Source organism: Lampetra planeri, unplaced genomic scaffold (genome assembly GCF_965212315.1).
Source record: "Lampetra planeri unplaced genomic scaffold, kcLamPlan1.2.h2 scaffold_114, whole genome shotgun sequence".
NCBI lineage: Eukaryota > Metazoa > Chordata > Hyperoartia > Petromyzontiformes > Petromyzontidae > Lampetra > Lampetra planeri.
The window spans coordinates 283,795-305,756 of NW_027613851.1; the positions used below are offsets into that span (position 1 = coordinate 283,795).

Here is a 21,962-nt window from a genome sequence, read left to right on the forward strand (position 1 = left end):
GGTCAGTGTTAGTCTATGGGTCAGTGTTAGTCTGTGGGTTAGTGTTAGTCTCTGTGGGTCAGTGATTGTCTGTGGATCAGTGTTAGTCTGTGGGTCAGTGTTAGTCTCTGTGGGTCAGTGTTAGTCTGTGGGTCAGTGTTAGCCTGTGGGTCAGTGTTAGTCTGTGGGTCAGTGTTAGTCTATGGGTCAGTGTTAGTCTCTGTGGGTCAGTGTTAGTCTGTGGGTCAGTGTTAGTCTGTGGGTCCAGTGACAATCTATGGGTCCAGTGATAGTCTATGGGTCAGTGTTAGTCTCTGTGGGTCCGTGTGTCGTTCAATGGGTGTTAGTCTATGGGTCAGTGATTGTCTGTGGGTCAGTGTTAGTCTATGGGTCAGTATTAGTCTCTGTGGGTCCGTGTGGCATTCAATGGGTGTTAGTCTATGGGTCAGTGATTGTCTGTGGGTCAGTGTTAGTCTGTGGGTTGTTGTAAAATATCAAGTTTGGAAGAAGGCTTAGGATACAACATGGTCCAGTGATTGTCTGTGGGTCCAGTGTTAGTGTATGGGTCCGGTGTTAGTCTATGGGTGTCCAGTGTTAGTCTATGGGTCCAGCGTTAGTGTATGGGTTCAGTGATAGTCTGTGGGTCCAGTGTTAGTCTATGGGTGTTAGTCTAGGGGTCAGTGTTAGTCTATGGGTCCAGTGATAGTCTATGGGTCCAGTGAAAGTCTGTGGGTCCAATGTTAGTCAATGAGTGTTTATTCTATGGGTCAGTGTTAGTGTTTGGATCCAGTGATAGTCTGTGGGTCCAGTGTTAGTCTATGGGTGTTAGTCTAGGGGTCAGTGTTAGTCTATGGGTCCAGTGATAGTCTGTGGGTCCAGTGAAAGTCTGTGGGTCCAGTGTTAGTCAATGGGTGTTTATTCTATGGGTCAGTGTTAGTATTTGGATCCAGTGATAGTCTGTGGGTCCAGTGTTAGTCTATGGGTGTTAGTCTAGGGGTCAGTGTTAGTCTATGGGTCCAGTGATAGTCTGTGGGCCCAGTGAAAGTCTGTGGGTCCAGTGTTAGTCAATGAGTGTTAGTCTATGGGTCAGTGTTAGTCTATGGGTCCAGTGACAATCTATGAGTCCAGTGATAGTCTATGGGTCCAGTGTTATCTATAGGGAACCCACTGTGGCCTGCGCTCCTTCGACAGAGGAGTAGGAGGAGGAAAAGCGACACGAACTCTCTTTCTCTCTGCTGAAGCCCTCTCGTCTTGGGCAGCAGCAAAAGGAGCCAAAACCTCGACATTGGGGCAAGCTGGCTGCTGATGAGGCTGGTGGTGGTGGTGGTTGTTGTTGTAATCACCCAGCAAAACGTCACAGCCCTGGACATTGTACATCGAGGGGTGGGGAACCTTTTTTCTGCCAAGGGCCATTTGGATATTTATGACATCATTCGCGGGCCATGCAAAATGATAATCAACTTAAAAATTATCCCGTCATATTTGGTCAAACATTTAATTAACTCGCCCCTAATGCGATGGGCTGGAACCGCTTCTCTCTGGCGAGGCGTGTGATGATGTTAGCTGGTGTTGATGATGTTGCTGCTGCTACTCGCAACTGCTTTTCCACTCGTGTATAGTAGTAGCCACAAACTCTACACTACCTCTAAGACCCATTTGGATATTTATAACATAATTCGCGAGGCCATACAAAATTATCAACTTAAAAATTATCCCGTCATATTTGGTCAAACATTTAATTAACTCGCCCCTAATGCGATGGGCTGGTACAAAAACTGACACCTTTATGCAAGGCATCATGTTTGCAATAACCACAACACAAGCAGTCAAAATGCAAACAAAAAGAAACAACTCCGATAATGATGTGCACTGTCCTTGAAGTTGATTGGTCCACACCCAAGACAGCTTTTCTTATAGCCTAGTCTCCATTGGTGTTGGACCAGATGACGCCAAAAGGCGTACAACTCAAAGACAGCGCACTATCAGAGTATTGAGAGCTCGGGGTAAGCATTTACACTATGAGACCTCCTTTACCAGTGGCAAAATATAGTAATAGGTTTTTACCCTTTCAACTGGTACAAAAACTGACACATTTATACAAGGCATCATGGTTGCAATAACCACAACACAAGCAGTCAAAATGCAAACAAAAAGAAACAACTCTGATGATGATAATGATATGCACTGTCCTTGAAGTTGATTGGTCCACATCCGAGACAGCTTTTCTTAGAGCCTAGTCTCCATTGGTGTTGGACCAGATGACTCCAAAAGGCGTACAACTCAAAGACAGCGCACTATCAGAGTATTGAGAGCTCGGGGTAAGCATTTACACTATGAGACATCTCCTTTACCAGTGGCAAAATATAGTAGTAGGTTTTTACCCTTTAAACTGGTACAAAAACTGACACCTTTATACAAGGGATCATGTTTTCAATTCACCAATTCACAGCAACACTTGTTCCACCTTAATTTTGGAGCTTTCGTGACTGCAGGAATTATTATTTGGTTCTTTCGGTAAAGTCACGTATAAAGATAAAATAATAAATTAAATAATAGCATACTACGACGTTTCGATTGCAACACAAGCAATCATCATCAGGTATAAAAGAAATAGCAACAAAAATCTAACCAGAAAACTATAGATGTCTGTCTGCTTATATGTCTGTCTATAGTTTTCTGGTTAGATTTTTGGTGCTATTTCTTTTCTACTCGTTCCACAAACAACCTCGAACACCCGTCCCACAGCTCCCTTTAACCCATCTCAAATACACATTCCCGTCTGGCACGCTTTGATCTGGGTGACTTTGTGTTTGCGTGGTGCCTGTGCGTCAGGGTGGCTCACAGATCCCCTACACAAGTACTGTATATTTTTATTATTTGGTTCTTTCGGTTAAGTCACGTCTAAAGATAAAATAATAAATTAAATTAAATAATAGAATACGACGTTTCGATTGCAACACAAGCAATCATCATCAGGTATAATGAAATAACGACATAAAATCTAACCAGAAAACTATAGACAGACATATTAGCAGACAGATATCACCAAGATACATAGAGAGAGCAAAGTTCTAAAATTAAGATTACAAGTACTGTAGATAATGCTGTAATTGTCCCGTCGTGTTTTACGTAACGGATTTGCTGTGTCGGGTGGGTTAGCGACACGTTTATTATCACGCAATCCTCGTGAGATGCATTGACTGCCTTGTTGCGCAACGCACGTGTGTACGCAAGAAGGTTGTATGTGCGTTGAACTTCTTTCGTACCGTACGTAGCCAACTGTGCTAATCAAAGATGCAGTCTATGGGTAGTGTTGAGTCTATGGGCAGTGTTGAGTCTATGGGCAGTGTTGAGTCTATGGGCAGTGTTGAGTCTATGGGCAGTGTTGAGTCTATGTGCAGTATTGAGTATATGGGCAGTGTTGAGTCTATGGGTAGTGTTGAGTCTATGGGTAGTGTTGAGTCTATGGGTAGTGTTGAGTCTATGGGTAGTGTTGAGTCTATGGGCAGTGTTGAGTCTATGGGTAGTGTTGAGTCTATGGGTAGTGTTGAGTCTATGGGTAGTGTTGAGTCTATGGGTAGTGTTGAGTCTATGGGTAGTGTTGAGTCTATGGGCAGTGTTGAGTCTATGGGTAGTGTTGAGTCTATGGGTAGTGTTGAGTCTATGGGCAGTGTTGAGTCTATGGGTAGTGTTAAGTCTATGGGCAGTGTTGAGTCTATGGGCAGAGTTGAGTCTATGGGCAGTGTTGAGTCTATGGGTAGTGTTGAGTCTATGGGTAGTGTTAAGTCTATGGGTAGTGTTGAGTCTATGGGCAGTGTTGAGTCTATGGGTAGTGTTAAGTCTATGGGCAGTGTTGAGTCTATGGGCAGTGTTGAGTCTATGGGCAGTGTTGAGTCTATGGGTAGTGTTGAGTCTATGGGTAGTGTTGAGTCTATGGGCAGTGTTGAGTCTATGGGTAGTGTTAAGTCTATGGGCAGTGTTGAGTCTATGGGTAGTGTTGAGTCTATGGGTAGTGTTAAGTCTATGGGCAGTGTTGAGTCTATGGGTAGTGTTGAGTCTATGGGTAGTGTTAAGTCTATGGGCAGTATTGAGTCTATGGGCAGTGTTGAGTCTATGGGTAGTGTTGAGTCTATGGGTAGTGTTGAGTCTATGGGCAGTGTTGAGTCTATGGGTAGTGTTGAGTCTATGGGCAGTGTTGAGTCTATGGGTAGTGTTGAGTCTATGGGCAGTGTTGAGTCTATGGGTAGTGTTGAGTCTATGGGTAGTGTTGAGTCTATGGGTAGTGTTGAGTCTATGGGTAGTGTTGAGTCTATGGGTAGTGTTGAGTCTATGGGCAGTGTTGAGTCTATGGGTAGTGTTGAGTCTATGGGCAGTGTTGAGTCTATGGGCAGTGTTGAGTCTATGGGTAGTGTTGAGTCTATGGGTAGTGTTGAGTCTATGTGCAGTGTTGAGTATATGGGCAGTGTTGAGTCTATGGGCAGTGTTGAGTCTATGTGCAGTGTTGAGTCTATGTGCAGTGTTGAGTCTATGTGCAGTGTTGAGTATATGGGCAGTGTTGAGTCTATGGGCAGTGTTGAGTCTATGTGCAGTGTTGAGTCTATGGGCAGTGTTGAGTCTATGGGCAGCATGTGTGTATGTTGAACTTCTTTCGCACCGTACGTAACCAACCGCGCTCATCGGAGGTGCAACAACAACAGCAGCAGCAACAACAGCAGCAACAACAACAACAGCAACAACAGCAACAACAACAGCAGCAGCAGCAACAACAGCTGCAACAGCAGCAACAACATCATCATCACAGAGAAACATCTCCAAGACAACAGCCGTCGTTACGTATCGCGCCTCGCACGGCCCGGGTTGCCATAGCGACCGGGGGCAGTGGGGGGGGTGGGCGGAGCCGCGCGCCTAGTGACGTCACGGGGCCGATGAGTCATGGGGCACGCGGGTGGGGGGGCAGGGCTCTGGCTGGGGCTTCCGTCACGGAAAGAGTCCCCCCCCACCCCACCGCCCCCACCCCACCGTCCCACACCGCACCCCCCCCACCCACCCCAGTGGACGGAAGGGGGCGGGCCAGTCCATAGACCACACCCCCTTTACCCCCCTCGCCGGCCCCTCCCACCCACCCAGTGAACAAAGGGGGTGTGGTCAGTCCATAGACCACACCCCCTTTTACCCCCCTCGCCGGCCCCTCCCACCCACCCCAGTTGACGGAAGTGGGCGGACCAGTCCATAGACCACACCCCCTTTACCCCCTTCGCCGGCCCCTTCCACCCACCCTGTGGACAAAGAGGGCGTGGTCAGTCCATAAACCACACCCCCTTTACCCCCCTCCCCGGCCCCTCCCACCCACCCCAGCCCCCCCCCCCCACCGTGGCCGTGACGCCAGCAGCTTTATAAAGCCTCGACCGGGGGCAGTCGTCCTTGTGATTCTTTGTGCCGCTCGAACGTCTCCGTTCTTTCTCGACGTCCTCCTCCTCCTCGTCGTCCACCGGTCGAGCGGAACGCAGCGTCCCGTGTCCCACCCGCAACTCCTCCGCGTGAGAGTCGCTCGATCCGCCGAGACGACGACAACAACAACAACAAGAACAACAACAAGAACAACAACAAGAACGCGTTGGGACTTTCCACGTGGGGATCGACATCCGCGTTGTGCAGTCGTCCCCCGCAAGCGTGAACCCGTCCACCAACAAGGCGGGGGGAGTGGGGGAGGGTGGGTTGTCCGTGTCCGTGTTCGTCCGTTCGTTTAAAAAAGTTTTCGCTTTTCAAAAGTTTCGTGCCGAGTGTGCCGAACTTTTCTCACCGAGACGACCACGTCGAGCGGACATTAACAAGACGTGAGCGAGTGGTGGACAAGAAGTGAAACTCCCAAGGACGACTCGGAGAGAGCGAGAGAGCGAGAGAGATGGAGTCTAAGCGCATGATCGCCGTGTCTCTCGCCAAGCTCCAAGGCTTCAGGACGCAGCGTGGCGGCATGCGGCTCCATCGAGGACTCCTCGTGTCCTACGTTCTGCGCAACGCGAAGCAAGCCTACCTGGGGGAGAAGTACCGACAGCTGTGCGAATACCAGCAGTATCAGCAGCAGCAGCAGCAAGAGGAGGACATGCGGCAGCTGAAGCAACAGCAGCAGCAGCAGTGGACATGCGGTGATCGATCTCCGATGACGTCCATCTGCTCTCATCCTGCGCTGCCCGCTGCCGAGACGACAGCTCTTGCCACCATCATCGTCACAGAGAAACCTGTAGAGGTCTCAACCAGCGACTTGGCCACTACCATCACTACCACCACCACGTTGGCAACTGAGCTGCCTGACCCGTCCGCCAGGCTGTGCCGAAAGAGGTCCTCGTCTGAAGAGGGCACCGATGATGATGAAGGCTCCCCTCCAAAACGACCCCGCATACAGCAGCAGCATCAGCAGCAGAACTTTCAGCAGCAGGAGCAGAAGCCGTCACCGCCACGCGAGGTCTCGACGAACAAAAAAGGACCCCACATAGTCCGCTACCACCCGCAGCCTCTAGGTCAACTCAGCCTGAACTGCATGGCAGTGGCGGCGTGTTGAGATGGTGGTGGTGGTGGTGCCGGGCAGCGTGCGAGCTGTGGGTGGAACGAACGTCGGGAGGTGGTGGAGGTGGTGGACGCTGCCTCGTTATCGACCCTGAACTGAACTCGAGTGTCCGGTCCCCAGAGACGAAGAGAGTCTTGGCGCTGTGAAGGTGGAGACCGTGGAGCGATTGCGACGAGCGAAAGTTCCCGGTTTATCCGGTGATTCGGTCGTTTTTGGGGGCGCTGCGGTGGCTAGGAGATGTTAACTACCTCGCCCGGTATGCAGGAGGTCGTGGGTTCGATCCCGACCCCGACGCCTGCTGCTGTATATTTGGAGTTTGCGTGTCTCTCTCTCATCATCATCATCACGGTGGCTAGGAGATGTTAACTACCTCGCCTGGTGTGCAGGAGGTCGTGGGTTCGATCCCGACCGAAACTGACGGCTGCTGCAGCTGCTGTATATTTGGAGTTTGCGGTATCTGCCTCGTCTCTCGTGGTCGCGTGGATTTTCCTCTCCGTCTCCTCCGGTTTTTCTCCCCCCCCCGCCCTTCTCTTCATGTCACGCGTTTTAAAGTATTCGCCTTGCTGCTATAAATGTCCACGTGGCGATGATGAGTCGCTTCGATGAGCCCATCGTTTGTGACGAGCCAGGCGACTTCTTGCAGGAGCGCTGGTGACAGACAAAGTTCAGTTTAAGTTAATGATTCTGTTAAAGTTTCAGGGAATTTTTTTGTTTGTTACAATCGTCGGAAAAACGCTCAGTGATCCCATGCCAAGTGTTCCATTCTCGCGCCACGGCTAACAGCAGTGGCGAGCGATGAACCAACGTGGTGTGAGAAAGTACGGTCAGCCCAGGACCGACGCCACGTGCTGGAGGCGGAGGCAGTCGCAATTTACCGGCGCGCTTTAAAACACGTGGAGAGCGGTGGCGCAGCGGTTAGCGCAGTGCGCCTACAAACACGGATACCCCGATCGTTCCGATTCACTGCTAGTGAGCGTGTGTGTACATACAACATGAGCACTGGGGAGACAAAGGCGGACGGGCGTAGTGCCTAGCCACACCGTGCCCGTGTCGGCTTTCACTTGGTCCCAACAGCCTTTGTGGAGCGCTCCTAGGTGGACTCAGCCTCAAATGAATACCCGGTGCGATTGTGTAAACATCGCCACTAGGGAGACAAAGGCGGCCGGGCGTGGTGCTGGCCACCCATCCCCACTTGTGTGCCACAGGGCCGGCCTTCATAGGGTTGCTACTCGCTCGCAGAACTTGCCCCAACAGTCTGTTAAGGCTACACGGGTAACCATTGTCTTTGTGTGCGTTTAAACTGCGATGTGATGACGAGGAAGAACGAAGAGTGAACGACACGACAACCGGGAGCCATTCTCAAGACGCATCACCACGTGAAAGATTCCTTCGTGTGTGTGTGTGGACCAGGCAGTCGGCGGCGTGTGAAGGAAATGAAGGAAGGAATGATGGATTGAGACTGAGAAGAGATTGTGCAAGACGTTGCTGGTCTTGGGAAATCGGGAGACTCAACGCCGAGCAGACAACGCGGTCCTTTGTTCGAGGAGCCGGGAATGGCCACACCGCCGCTCGATATGAAACAATTTCTCCCGATTATTTAAAATTATTTTTTTTTACATGTATATACACAAGAGATTGTTGTTACGAATGATCTAAAATGATGTCGTTGATCGCTGTGCGGTCTCGGAATTTTTTTTTGTAATAATTGTGTTTTTTTAAAACGCACTACTGTCGCAGTGAGTGAGTGAGTGTGGTGAGTGAGTGGGTCACGTAGGTAAAAAATTAAAAATAATAGAAATAAAAGATTAAATAAAGTGATTTATTATTTTATTTCTATTATTATTATAGAAATAAAATAATAAATCAAGTGATTTATTATTTTATTTCTATTTTTTTATTTAAATGTTTAACCTACGTGACTTTCACGAAAGCTTCAAATCTAGAATGAGTGAGTGGGGTGAGTGAGTGAGCGAGTGTGAGTCACTCGTGAAGTGTCCGAGCGAGCGATTACGTGAGCGCACGCCGACAGATTCCAGGGTCAATTGTAAATCGACGTCGGCTTCATACAAAAAGTACCACCACTGCTTTGCAATCATCGGGATATCAATCGCCGCATGGCGTCAATACATTTGTGAAGCAGAGCTGTACGTCGCCGAACCGATGGGCCACCCTAGGCTTGATCACACGATAGTATAACAATTATCATCATCAGCAGCAGCGGCAGCTATGAACTTATCCACAGCTAGATGATTAAGGCCGCCACAGGAACTGATTTACTGAACATCTGTGGGGGGGAGGGATGGAGGGGGGGGAGAAAGCGCTTCATAGCTCATCGGATTCTTCCAGTTTAAATATTCTGATTCGCAATCATTTCATCATTCCACAACCTGTACTGTGGATGTTGTGGATGTTGGACAAAGGTGACGTGCGCTCTGCGATCTTAAATCGGCAACGGAATTGCTGTTTGCTAATTGACCCCGGGGGTCTCATCCGGCTGGTTACGGATGTTGAAATGCGAGTGGAGTGGGATCGCGTTGCGCTGTGATGGGTGGGATGGATGGTGGCGACTGTTTTTGCCCGGCTAAGTTATTTTTTTTGTTTTCACCGTGGTGCTATTGGCCGGGGTCCATGTTGTGGCCCTCGTCAATTAATTCGCGTATTTTTTGTTAATTATTATAACTACTACAAACCCCTTCTTGCTTGGGGGGTGGTGTGGGAGTAGGGAACTTGATAAATAAACCAGCGCAATGGTAAATGAACGCCTCGCTTCGTGTCGATATTTCCTTGTCAATGATCGCACCCATTGCTACACGTAACAAAGACAAAGGTCCCCCGTATAGCCTCGACGGGACTTTTGGGTCAAGTGCTGTTAGCGAGTAGCAGCGATGAACGCCGGCACGGCACACGTGGGTGGGTGAGTGGTCCGCACCCTCGTTGCGATGTTTACACATCCCATCGGGTAACTCATTTGAGGCCGAGTCGACGAAAGGGAGGACCCCAGGACCGGTTCGGAGATAATCGTCACTGATGTTGGCAGTGAGCGGTGGGAATGGAACTCGGGTGGCCGGTTTCGTAGCGCGCCAGCGGTAACCGGCACATTCGAAACGTTAAACGATCCGCGGTGCGCTTATAAGTGCAGTACAACTTTGTAGGCGTACCCTGGTGCTGTTCTCTACATCGCTTCGCTGCGGACTATCTGACCACGACGATGATTCTGCGTTTGGCAGTGGGTGCAAAGTCACAGACGGCCACGCAACGCGTTCCCCGTGTGTGCGTGGGGTGGTGTGGCCGGAAAAGCAGGGGTGAAGAACGTCCGGCCCCGCGGGCTCGTATAAGGCGAAATCATTTGGTGTGGCCCTGCCAAGGCAACCGCAGGCGGGACTCGAATTCAATAAATCTCGGAGCAAACTTGGAAAAGCAGTTGCGAGTAGCAGCAGCAACATCATCAACACCAGCTAACATCACACACGCCTCGCCAGAGAGAGAGAAGCAGTTCCAGCCCATCGCATTAGGGGCGAGTTGATTATTAAATGTTTGACCAAATATGACGGGATAATTTTTAAGTTGATAATTTAGTATGGCCCGCGAAGGATGTTGTAAATATCGAAATGGGCCTTGGCAGATAAAAGGTTCCCTACCCCCTGCCGTCAAAGGATGAATGTCGAATGGGGGGGGACCCCCTTTCTTCACGGCACGTAAATCAAACGGGTTGACGCCGCGTGATGTACGTCGCTATGAATAAGGGCCATCGCCCGAAACGTCGAGGCATCGCAGCTGAAAATCTCCTGGATATCTGTGAGAAATACCAAACAAAAAAACAGTTTCGCCTAAATAAATATTCTAAATGATTGTGATTTAAAAAATGAATATATAATCTTAGGGTTTTTTCGGTAAAGTCACGTAGGTTAAAATTAATAAAAAATTAATAAAAGCAGGCTTAGTCACAAACCGTACCTCTCCATAACAAAGGCTCAGCCTCTTAAGCCTCACCTTACATTAATTAAAAGTGTGCCGTACTTGGCCCTTCCCCCTCTACAACCATTATATATACGGAGTGGTAGCTCTTGCAATCTCTCATTTACTTGATACAGCTGTCGTGGCTGTGACGGTTCCACCTGAAGACGGAAGCTTGTGTTGCCTCCGAAACGTCGTGATTTTTATTTTATTAATTTAAATGTTTTACCTACGTGACTTTACCGAAAAAACCTAAGAATATGAATGCTTGCAGTCACGAAAGCTTCAAATCTAGAATGAATATATAACATTCTGTTGAGGCCACAGGATGGTTGGTGTGAGAGATTGCTACACCTTTTGGGGGGTGGGAGATGTGTGGGGGGGCTTCATCCAGCAATGGATAGACCACAGCTGGTGCCGACTGCCCAAGTGACTCAATTCCCCCGATTCTGAGAAACGGAAGCGGTGACGTCACCGGCGCCGGATATCCCCAGCGGCGGTGACGTCACCGACCGGAATCCCCCCCGCCCACGCTCATCGCTGGCGGTGCCCTTATAAGGCGCTTCCGGTCGGGGGGTGGGGTTGTTGGTGAGGGAGGGTAGGCGGGGTTGGTGAAAAGGGGGTGGGGGTGAAGGGGGGGTGGGGGGTTGATGAAGAGGGGGTGGGGGTGGTGAAGGGGGGGTGGGGTGGTCGGTTAAGAGGGGGTGAAAAGGGGGTGGGGGGTGTTGATGAAGAGTGGGTGGGGGGGTGAAGGGGGGGTGGGGTTGGTAAAGGGGGGGTGGGGGAGGGTGAAGGGGGGTGGGGGGGGGTTGGTGAAGAGGGGGTGGGGGGTGAAAAGGGGGTGGGGGGTGTTGATGAAAAGTGGGTGGGGGGGTGAAGGGGGGTGGGGTTGGTGAAGGGGGGGATGAAGGGGGGTGGGGGGGTGAAGAGAGGGTGGGGGGGGGTGAAGAGAGGGTGGGGGGGGTGAAGAGAGGGTGGGGGGGGGGTGAAGGGGGGGTGGGGGTGTTGGTGAAGAGGGGGTGGGGGGGTGTGAAGAGAGGGTGGGGGGAGGGTGAAGGGGGGGGGTGAGGGGGGTGGGGGGGTGTTGGTTAAGAGGGGGTGGGGGAGGTGAAAACGGGGTGGGGGGTGTTGATGAAGAGTGGGTGGGGGGGTGAAGGGGGGGTGGGGTTGGTGAAGGGGGGGGAGGGAGAAGGGGGGTGGGGGGGGTTGGTGAAGAGGGGGTGGGGGGGGGGTGAAGGGGGTAGGGGGTGTTGGTGAAGGAGGGGTGGGGGGGGTGAAGAGGAGGTGGGGGGGGGGTGGGGGGGTTGGTGAAGGAGGGGTGGGGGGGTGAAGAGGGGGGGGTGGGTGAAGGGGGGAAGAGGGGTGTTGGTGAAGAGGGGGTGGGGGGGGTTAAGGGGGGGTGGGGGGTGAAGAGTGGGTGGGGGGGTGAAGGGGGGGTGGGGGGTGGGGTTGGTGAAGGGGGGGTGGGAGGAGGGTGGAAGGGGAGGGTGAAGGGGGGGGGTGAGGGGGGTGGGGGGTGAAGAGTGGGTGGGGGGGCGAAGGGGGGGTGGGGTTGGTGAAGGGGGTGGTGGGGGGAGGGTGGAGGGTGAAGGGGGGGGTGAGGGGGGTGGGGGGTGAAGAGTGGGTGGGGGGGTGAAGGGGGGGTGGGGTTGGTGAAGGGGGGGGAGGGAGAAGGGGGGTGGGGGGGGTTGGTGAAGAGGGGGTGGGGGGGGGTGAAGGGGGGTAGGGGGTGTTGGTGAAGGAGGGGTGGGGGGGGTGAAGAGGAGGTGGGGGGGGGGTGGGGGGGTTGGTGAAGGAGGGGTGGGGGGGTGAAGAGGGGGGGGGTGGGTGAAGGGGGGAAGAGGGGTGTTGGTGAAGAGGGGGTGGGGGGGGTTAAGGGGGGGTGGGGGGTGAAGAGTGGGTGGGGGGGGTGAAGGGGGGGTGGGGGGTGGGGTTGGTGAAGGGGGGGTGGGAGGAGGGTGGAAGGGGAGGGTGAAGGGGGGGGGTGAGGGGGGTGGGGGGTGAAGAGTGGGTGGGGGGGCGAAGGGGGGGTGGGGTTGGTGAAGGGGGGTGGTGGGGGGAGGGTGGAGGGTGAAGGGGGGGGTGAGGGGGGTGGGGGGTGAAGAGTGGGTGGGGGGGCGAAGGGGGGGTGGGGTTGGTGAAGGGGGGGGTGGGGGGAGGGTGGAAGGGGAGGGTGAAGGGGGGGGGGTGAGGGGGGGTGGGGGGTGAAGAGTGGGTGGGGGGGCGAAGGGGGGGTGGGGTTGGTGAAGGGGGTGGTGGGGGGAGGGTGGAGGGTGAAGGGGGGGGTGAGGGGGGTGGGGGGTGAAGAGTGGGTGGGGGGGCGAAGGGGGGGTGGGGTTGGTGAAGGGGGGGGTGGGGGGAGGGTGGAAGGGGAGGGTGAAGGGGGGGGGTGAGGGGGGTGGGGGGTGAAGAGTGGGTGGGGGGGCGAAGGGGGGGTGGGGTTGGTGAAGGGGGTGGTGGGGGGAGGGTGGAGGGTGAAGGGGGGGGGTGAGGGGGGTGGGGGGTGAAGAGTGGGTGGGGGGGCGAAGGGGGGGTGGGGTTGGTGAAGGGGGGGGTGGGGGGGAGGGTGGAAGGGGAGGGTGAAGGGGGGGGGTGAGGGGGGTGGGGGGTGAAGAGTGGGTGGGGGCTTGGGGGGGGAAACTGCATCGTGATCTGTCTCAGACGAGTTGCACGCTCACAGCAGCAAACCTCGTGGTGTTTTTCTGCGTGGTTGCTCTTTTAGTTTTTCCGGGTCCTTCGGGATTTCCCCCCCCTCCCCCACACGTTTAGAATCGATGTTGCGTCTATATTATTGAGGTTATATTTCCTGCTATAAATTTCCCCACGATAAGCCGCTTCGTTGAACTATAATTTGTGGTCAGGTCGCTTCTCAAGAATGTTAACGCTAATAGCTCAGTGGGATTTACCTGGTGAGAAAAAATAGCTGTGTTTACTTTGTATGTTTGTGTTAAGTGATTTGTTTGACTTTTCCGATACTTTGCTTCGTAGCTGATCGAATTCCTCCTCCAGTATCAGTAACTATTTTTATTCTGATTCTGCACTCCTATCGTGTTTTTGTATTATCGGTTGTTGTTGTTGTAAAGGTTTGTCACGTAAACGAAACGGGGCAATTAGTTACTAGTTGAGCACTAACCGATGTGTTGCAGAGTACATCCACTACAACATTTACAATTATAGTGTATAGTGTAGTGTATAGTGTGGTGTGTTGTGTAGTGTATAGTGTAGTGTATAGTGTAGTGTATAGTGTGGTGTGTTGTGTAGTGTATAGTGTGGTGTATAGTGTGGTGTGTTGTGTAGTGTATAGTGTAGTGTATAGTGTGGTGTATAGTGTGGTGTGTAGTGTATATAGTGTAGTGTATAGTGTAGTGTGTAGTGTAGTGTATAGTGTGGTGTGTAGTGTATAGTGTAGTGTTTAGTAGTGTATAGTGTAGTGTATAGTGAAGTGTATAGTAGTGTGTAGTGTAGTGTATAGTGTGGTGTGTAGTGTATAGTGTAGTGTATAGTGTAGTGTATAGTGTGGTGTGTAGTGTATAGTGTAGTGTTTAGTAGTGTATAGTGTAGTGTATAGTGAAGTGTATAGTAGTGTGTAGTGTAGTGTATAGTGTGGTGTGTAGTGTATAGTGTAGTGTAAAGTAGTGTATACTGTAGTGTATAGTAGTGTATAGTGTAGTGTAAAGTAGTGTAGAGTGTAGTGTATAGTAGTGTATAGTATAGTGTAAAGTAGTGTATAGTGTGGTATATTAGTTCAGCGCTAACTGATGTATTGCAGAGTACATTCACTACAACATTTACAATTATAGTGTATAGTAGTGTATAGTGTAGTGTAAAGTATTGTATAGTGTAGTGTAAAGTAGTGCATAGTGTAGTGTATAGTAGTGTATAGTGTGGTATATAATTTCAGCACGAACCGGTGTGTCTGTTGGAGAGTAAACCCACTACAACATTTACAATTATAGTGTAGTGTATAGTGTAGTATACTCTTTCAGTACTAACCGGTTGTGTGTTGGAGAGTACATCCACGACAACATTTACAATTCGAGTGTATAGTAGTGTATAGTGTAGTGTAAAGTAGTGTATAGTCTAGTATACTAGTTCAGCACTAACCGATTGTGTGTTGGAGAGTAAACCCACTACAACATTTAAATTATAGTGTAGTGTATAATGTCGTATACTAGTTCAGCACTAACCGGTTGTGTGTTGGAGAGTACTGTACATCCATTCAAAGTACTTTTGCAATAAGGATAATCTGGCACTGGTTGCTGCTGTGCGATTTCACAAATTGATTAATGTACAATTTCATATTTTAAAAAAAATCGCATTTGGATGTTTCGTTAAATACCGGTTACATTGTGTGCAAGTTTCTATTGCTTTTTTTAAGCTAAGCGAGGAAACCGGGTTACCGGGAGCAAACTCCTCCTGAACAGGGGTGTGGCTGGCGTGGGAAACTCCACGCACAAAGGGGTGACCGAGGTCTGGAATCGAACTCAGGAACGCCGCCTTGCTGGCGGGGCACGAGTGCCCTCCCCCCACCCCCACTAACAATCGCCAATTAAGCGGCGGTGACGTCGCCACGGCGCTTGTGCCAGGCTAGGTGCACGTCGAGGCCACGTGGTGTCGAACGCTCGCTGGCACGAGGTCACGGGACAGACCCAGCAGGTGCCGTGGGGTTGACCGACTGAGATGACCCGGCCGATGCACCACCAGCTGTGTCCCCTACTGTGCCAGGCTAGGTGCAGGAGGAGGTCACGGGACAGACCCAGCAGGTGCCGTGGGGTTGACTGACTGAGATGACCCGGCCGATGCACCACCAGCTGTGTCTCCTACTGTGCCAGGCTAGGTGCAGGAGGAGGTCACGGGACAGACCCAGCAGGTGCCATGGGGTTGACCGACTGAGATGACCCGGCCGATGCACCACCAGCTGTGTCCCCTACTGTGCCAGGCTAGGTGCAGGAGGAGGTCACGGGACAGACCCAGCAGGTGCCGTGGGGTTGACCGACTGAGATGACCCGGCCGATGCACCACCAGCTGTGTCTCCTACTGTGCCAGGCTAGGTGCAGGAGGAGGTCACGGGACAGACCCAGCAGGTGCCATGGGGTTGACCGACTGAGATGACCCGGCCGATGCACCACCAGCTGTGTCCCCTACTGTGCCAGGCTAGGTGCAGGAGGAGGTCACGGGACAGATCCAGCAGGTGCCGTGGGGTTGACCGACTGAGATGACCCGGCCGATGCACCACCATCGGGGCCGGGTCAAGGCGTGGGGGCTTAATCTCGGATTAAGCCAAGTGGGACCTAAATAAAAAAACGCGTAAATATAGCACACTTTTAACTTTAACATTAAAGTAATTGTATTTCTTCATTTGCTATACAGCCAGATAATAGGACCAATCGGTAACCTTAAACACCCGGTCGTTGAAAGTTGAATGCGGTATAGTACTATAGTAATAGAGCAAGTGCAGAATCGCTGAACCGGAATTGATGGCTTGAAAGCATTTAGCGTGGGGCCCTTGAAAGTGCGGAGCCCGTAGCTACATGTGTAGTAGCTACTTGTGCAATAAGGATAATCTGGCACTGGTTGTTGCTGCTGTGCGATTTCACAAATTGAGTAATGTATAGTTTTATATATTAAAAAAAAATCGCATTTGGAGATTAAGTGCAAAGTTATTTTATTTGTTAGCCCTGTAAAATAAATTCTATTTCTCTTCAATTTTGTTTGCATTTTGAAAATATTCCGATGGGGGGGGGGGGGCGGCGGGGGGCTCGCAGTACCTGCAAGCCCAGGGGCCTACAATCTTTATCCGGCCCTGACCACCACCTGTGCCCCCCCCCCCCCCCTTGCCGTGCCAACTCGCTGTTTTTTTTTTTAGCCGCCCGGCGCTCCGCTTGTTGAGCGTCGCTCTTCTGCGCTACCACCAACCCACCCTGCCAGAACCATCATCGCCGTCGTTTCTGGCTGATGATGATGACTGGTTACCATTGTTCGTGCTTGCCGGCTGCGCTGGAACCAGCCGGCATGACTGCCCGGGTAAGTTTGCAACACGAGGACTCTAACTTATCCTGTGGCTCTGTTTGTTGTGAGCGCTGGGCTATGATTGCTTCGGGGGCCCAAGACGCCACCCACCCAAAACCCCACGCTGTGTAGAGGGCAGGCTGCTGCTATCGCGACTCTGAGTCTCACACGATGGTGAACGCTGATTTGTTTTTGTTGGTGGTGAATTTCTACCACCCAAACTCTAATTGTAAGCTACAATTGGTCGTCGATTATAAACTGGTCAACAACAAAAAAATTCTGGCCTGGAATTTTGCAGCTGTTTTAGACTAATTTCAGGGTGCTGATTCCAAATCTGATCTCAGATTTGCTCTATCACATCTCATTTTTATGCTATCGGCATACCACATTTTCATTGATTTTACCCGAAATTAACTCTGTCACTTGTGATTGCAAGTTGTTGCGAGTCAGTGACTGCTTTAGTATTAAAATATGGTGCTGTATTTTTAGGATAGTGTGTTTATAATATAATTTTAGGTAGATGTCCACATTTATTTAATATTTTTCTTCTGCAGTTTACCCTACCCGTACCCGGCCGGGTACGGGTAGGGTACGGGTATCGGGTACCCGATTGCGACCTCTGGGATGAAGCCGTGTTGCAGGCGCGGGGGGGTTGATTCTAGGAACTTGAATTGTGAGAAGAGACAAGACGTTGGGAAATGAGTGACAAACGGTGACTCACCAGTGACTCACGGCCTACCCGTACCCGGCCGCACCAGGGTCGCAAACAGGTACCCATACCCGTACCTGGCCGGGTACGGGTAGCCGGGTATCGGGTAGGGTACGGGTATCGGGTACCCGGTTGCGACCTCTGCTCTAGGTCCAACCGTGCGAGATGAATCTCAATATTGGAGGGTGGGTGGGTGGGCATCTGGCTGATTACCACACCATCTATACTGATGATGATATTACTATGCCACTGGCAGTATTTTAAAATATCTCCGTCTGATTTCAGAGCTGATTGTAAGAATGTCATTGATCATTGTAATTGGTTTTATTGTTTCATTGTACTATTTCGTATTGGATTTTTCAGTTGTGCGTAGTTTTCTTTTTGAAGATCTTCTTTTGTTCATGTTTTTGGTTGTTGCGGTTGCATCAGAGTCAAAAGCAGCATGGCTCACAGGGCTATACCTCCATAAATGAAACTGAAAACTCATGTGTGGTGGTTTTCTTTTTGACTCCTTGCCAGGTCTCCCTTGCAAAAATATAGTTACATACTCTTAGTTTTTTCGGTAAAGTTCACGTAGGTAAAAAAATGAAATAAAAATTAATAAAAATAATTAATTTACATTTTTACCTACGTGACTTTCATTTATTTTATTTTTTCAACAAAATTTTTCATTTATTTTATTTATTTTTCAACTAAAGGTTTTCATTTATTTTATTTATTTTTCAACTAAATGTTTTCATTTATTTTATTTAAATTTTTTACCCACGTGACTTTACCGAAAAAAAAGAGTATGAATCCTTGCAGTCACGAAAGCTTCAAATCTAGAAGAAGAAAAAAAATCGTTTTTAGCGTCCCAAGAGTTGTTTTTTCACCTGAAATAAAAGTGTACTAATATTTGATGCCCTCGTGTGTGTGTTTTATTGACTGTACTCTCCCCCTCCACCACCTTAAGCTATTCAAGGCTGTTGCATTACATCAACCCGCCCATGCCGACCACCGCCCAGCCACCCACCCACCACCTCGCCCTGTCTCGGCGCAGTTGCCGGGAATTGTTTCTGTGGCTTCCGCTCGACCTCTGCCCCCCTAATTCGTACACGCCAGTGCCGGATTATCCGAGTAGCACAAGTAGCTACACGTGTAGTAGTGGCTGCACGTGTAGTACACGAGTAGTCGTAGTAGCTACACGAGTAGTCGTAGTAGCTACACGTGGAGTAGTAGTAGCTACACGTGTAGTTGTAGTAGTAGCTACACGTGTAGTAGTAGCTACACGTGTAGTAGTAGTAGTAGCTACACGTGTAGTAGTAGTAGCTACACGTGTAGTTGTAGTAGTAGCTACATGTGTAGTAGTAGTAGTAGCTACACGTGTAGTAGTAGTAGTAGCTACACGTGTAGTAGTAGTAGCTACACGTGTAGTTGTAGTAGTAGCTACATGTGTAGTAGTAGTAGTAGCTACACGTGTAGTAGTAGTAGTAGCTACACGTGTAGTAGTAGTAGCTACACGTGTAGTAGTAGTAGTAGCTACACGTGTAGTAGTAGTAGTAGCTACATGTGTAGTAGTAGTAGTAGCTACACGTGTAGTAGTAGTAGTAGCTACATGTGTAGTAGTAGTAGTAGCTACATGTGTAGTAGTAGTAGTAGCTACACGTGTAGTAGTAGTAGTAGCTACACGTGTAGTAGTAGTAGTAGCTACACGTGTAGTAGTAGTAGTAGTAGCTACACGTGTAGTTGTAGTAGTAGCTACACGTGTAGTAGTAGTAGTAGCTACACGTGTAGTAGTAGTAGTAGCTACACGTGTAGTTGTAGTAGTAGCTACATGTGTAGTAGTAGTAGTAGCTACACGTGTAGTTGTAGTAGTAGCTACACGTGTAGTAGTAGTAGTAGCTACACGTGTAGTAGTAGTAGTAGCTACACGTGTAGTAGTAGTAGTAGCTACACGTGTAGTTGTAGTAGTAGCTACACGTGTAGTAGTAGTAGTAGCTACACGTGTAGTTGTAGTAGTGGCTACACGTGTAGTAGTAGTAGTGGCTACACGTGTAGTAGTAGTAGTAGCTACACGTGTAGTAGTAGTAGCTACACGTGTAGTAGTAGTAGCTACACGTGTAGTAGTAGCTACACGTGTAGTAGTAGTAGCTACACGTGTAGTAGTAGCTACACGTGTAGTAGTAGTAGTAGCTACACGTGTAGTAGTAGCTACACGTATAGTAGTAGTAGTAGCTACACGTGTAGTTGTAGTAGTAGTTACACGTGTAGTAGTAGTAGTAGCTACACGTGTAGTTGTAGTAGTGGCTACACGTGTAGTAGTAGTAGTAGCTACACGTGTAGTAGTAGCTACACGTATAGTAGTAGTAGTAGCTACACGTGTAGTAGTAGTAGTAGCTACACGTGTAGTAGTAGTAGTAGCTACACGTGTAGTTGTAGTAGTAGCTACACGTGTAGTAGTAGTAGTGGCTACACGTGTAGTAGTAGTAGTGGCTACACGTGTAGTAGTAGTAGTAGCTACACGTGTAGTTGTAGTAGTAGCTACACGTGTAGTAGTAGTAGCTACACGTGTAGTAGTAGTAGTAGCTACACGTGTAGTTGTAGTAGTAGCTACACGTGTAGTAGTAGCTACACGTGTAGTAGTAGTAGTAGCTACACGTGTAGTAGTTGTAGTAGCTACACGTGTAGTAGTAGTAGTAGCTACACGTGTAGTAGTAGTAGTCGCTACACGTGTAGTAGTAGTAGTGGCTACACGTGTAGTAGTAGTAGTAGCTACACGTGTAGTAGTAGTAGTAGCTACACGTGTAGTAGTAGTAGTAGCTACACGTGTAGTAGTAGTCGCTACACGTGTAGTAGTAGTAGTGGCTACACGTGTAGTTGTAGTAGTAGCTACACGTGGAGTAGCTGCTACACGTGTAGTGGCTACACGTGTAGTAGCTACGTGCCCCGCACTGTCAAGGGCCCCGTGCTAAAAGCTTTCAAGCTGTCAATTCTGGTTCAGTGATTCTACACTTGCTCTATTACTATAGTACTATACCGCCTTCAACTTTTACGAACGACTGGGTGTTTAAGGTTGGCGACTTGTTGTATTATCTGGCTGTATAGCAAATGAGAAATGTTACTTAACGCAAGAACATTTTTTTTATACTTACGATTTATTTAATTCTAGATTTGAAGCTTTCGTGACGGCAAGGATTCATATTCTTAGGTTTTTTCGGTAAAGTCACGTAGGTAAAAATTTAAAATTCATAAAAGTTAAATAAAATAAACATATTTTACTTTTATTAATTTTAATTTTTTACCTACGTTACTTTATTTTATTTAACTTTTATTAATTTTAATTTAATTTTTTTACCTACGTGACTTTACCGAAAAAACCCAAGAATACGATGTATTTATTTAGGGCCCCTTTATAACATATGATACTTAATCCGGCACTGATCGTCAGCTTGGTGAAGTATGGTCTAAACGACAAACCACCACCTACCTACACGTGTTTGTTTTTTGGAAAGGGAGGCCTTTATTCAAGCGGTAGATTGAGAAGGGACTACAAAAAATATTCGGCTGAAATAACTTTCATTCGCTCGGTTTTACGAGCGTAGGTTTGTAGATTTTGTAAGTTCATCTGGTGAGGGTGGGAGCGGTGGTGCATCGGTCAGCACGCGGCGCTACGAACACGTGGGAACCCGGGTTTGATTCCCGCTCACTAAACGGAAAGTTACCATTATCCGAACCGGTCCTAAGGTCGACACACCGTGCTGTAGATTTCCACGCGATAAGCCCCTCATCTGTTGTGGCCGAAACGTCGTGAGAATTTTATTATGTTTTATTTTTCTTATTTTATTATTTCCCTTCTACGTGACGTTACCGAAAGAACCAAGAAGATGAAGCCACTCTTCATTTGTGACCAGGTTGCTTCTGAAAAAGATTTGCATCGCTCAGTAAAATAGTTCAGTTTTTTTAAGCAGTTCAGTGTTACGTGCCTCCCTTTTTATAAATGCTACGGGGGGGCGGCGAGGTATTTGTCTGTGTGAGTAAGATTTTCTGAAGTGGGTGTGTGAACGTTTGAGAGTGTGGGTGTGTGAATCTGTGGCACTTCCAATTCACTTTTTGGCCGTGTCCTGCCCCCAAGGTCACTTGAACAGGCAGCAAGGCCGATGTCTAACAAGTATAACCCGTAAAAACAAAGTTTTTCACTCTAAATCCTTTATATGCGTGGCGGCTAGAGTCCTCTCGTCCTCTGGCTTGAGATGGCTGCCACCTATGGGTCAGATGATTGCCTGCCACCATTAAGCAATTGGTAATTAAATATAATTGTTTGTCCAAAAAAGTGTAAAATTTTGGAGAAAAAAAATTCATGAACATTAATTGTCACGCACAACGAGTCTGTGGAAAATGTCAGCTCGATTGGATCACGGGAAGTGGGTTAAAAACGACCCAAAGATTTGCACGGTCGTAAGCAAGCAAGCAAGCGAACTTAATATAAAGGATTTCAAAATTTGCATCGATTCTCCAAGCCATGTGTCGCCCCCCCCCCCCCCGCTTTCGTGTCTCTCCGCTTTGTTTAAGTATCCAAGCGCGCCGCGTCTCTCGGCGTTTGTTCCGTTTGCTCGTGTCAATGTTTCTGGGGAAACCACGGGGAAGTGGAGGGGGATCATACGATTCTAGATTTGAAGCTTTCGTGACTGCAAGGATTAATATTCTTAGGTTTTTTTTTTTCGGTAAAGTCACGTAGGTAAAAAATTTAAAATTTATAAAAGTAAAATAAAA

General features: G+C 49.2%; 1 protein-coding gene across 1 annotated transcript; it reads left to right on the forward strand.

Annotated features, from left to right (window-relative positions):
- Window positions 1-5,387: 5,387 nt before the first annotated feature.
- LOC144738725 (uncharacterized) lies at window positions 5,388-9,300 on the forward strand. Its single transcript, XM_078621717.1, has one exon. It carries the CDS (start codon window positions 5,882-5,884, stop codon window positions 6,533-6,535), a length of 654 nt encoding a protein of 217 aa, XP_078477843.1. The 5' UTR covers window positions 5,388-5,881; the 3' UTR covers window positions 6,536-9,300.
- Window positions 9,301-21,962: the final 12,662 nt, after the last annotated feature.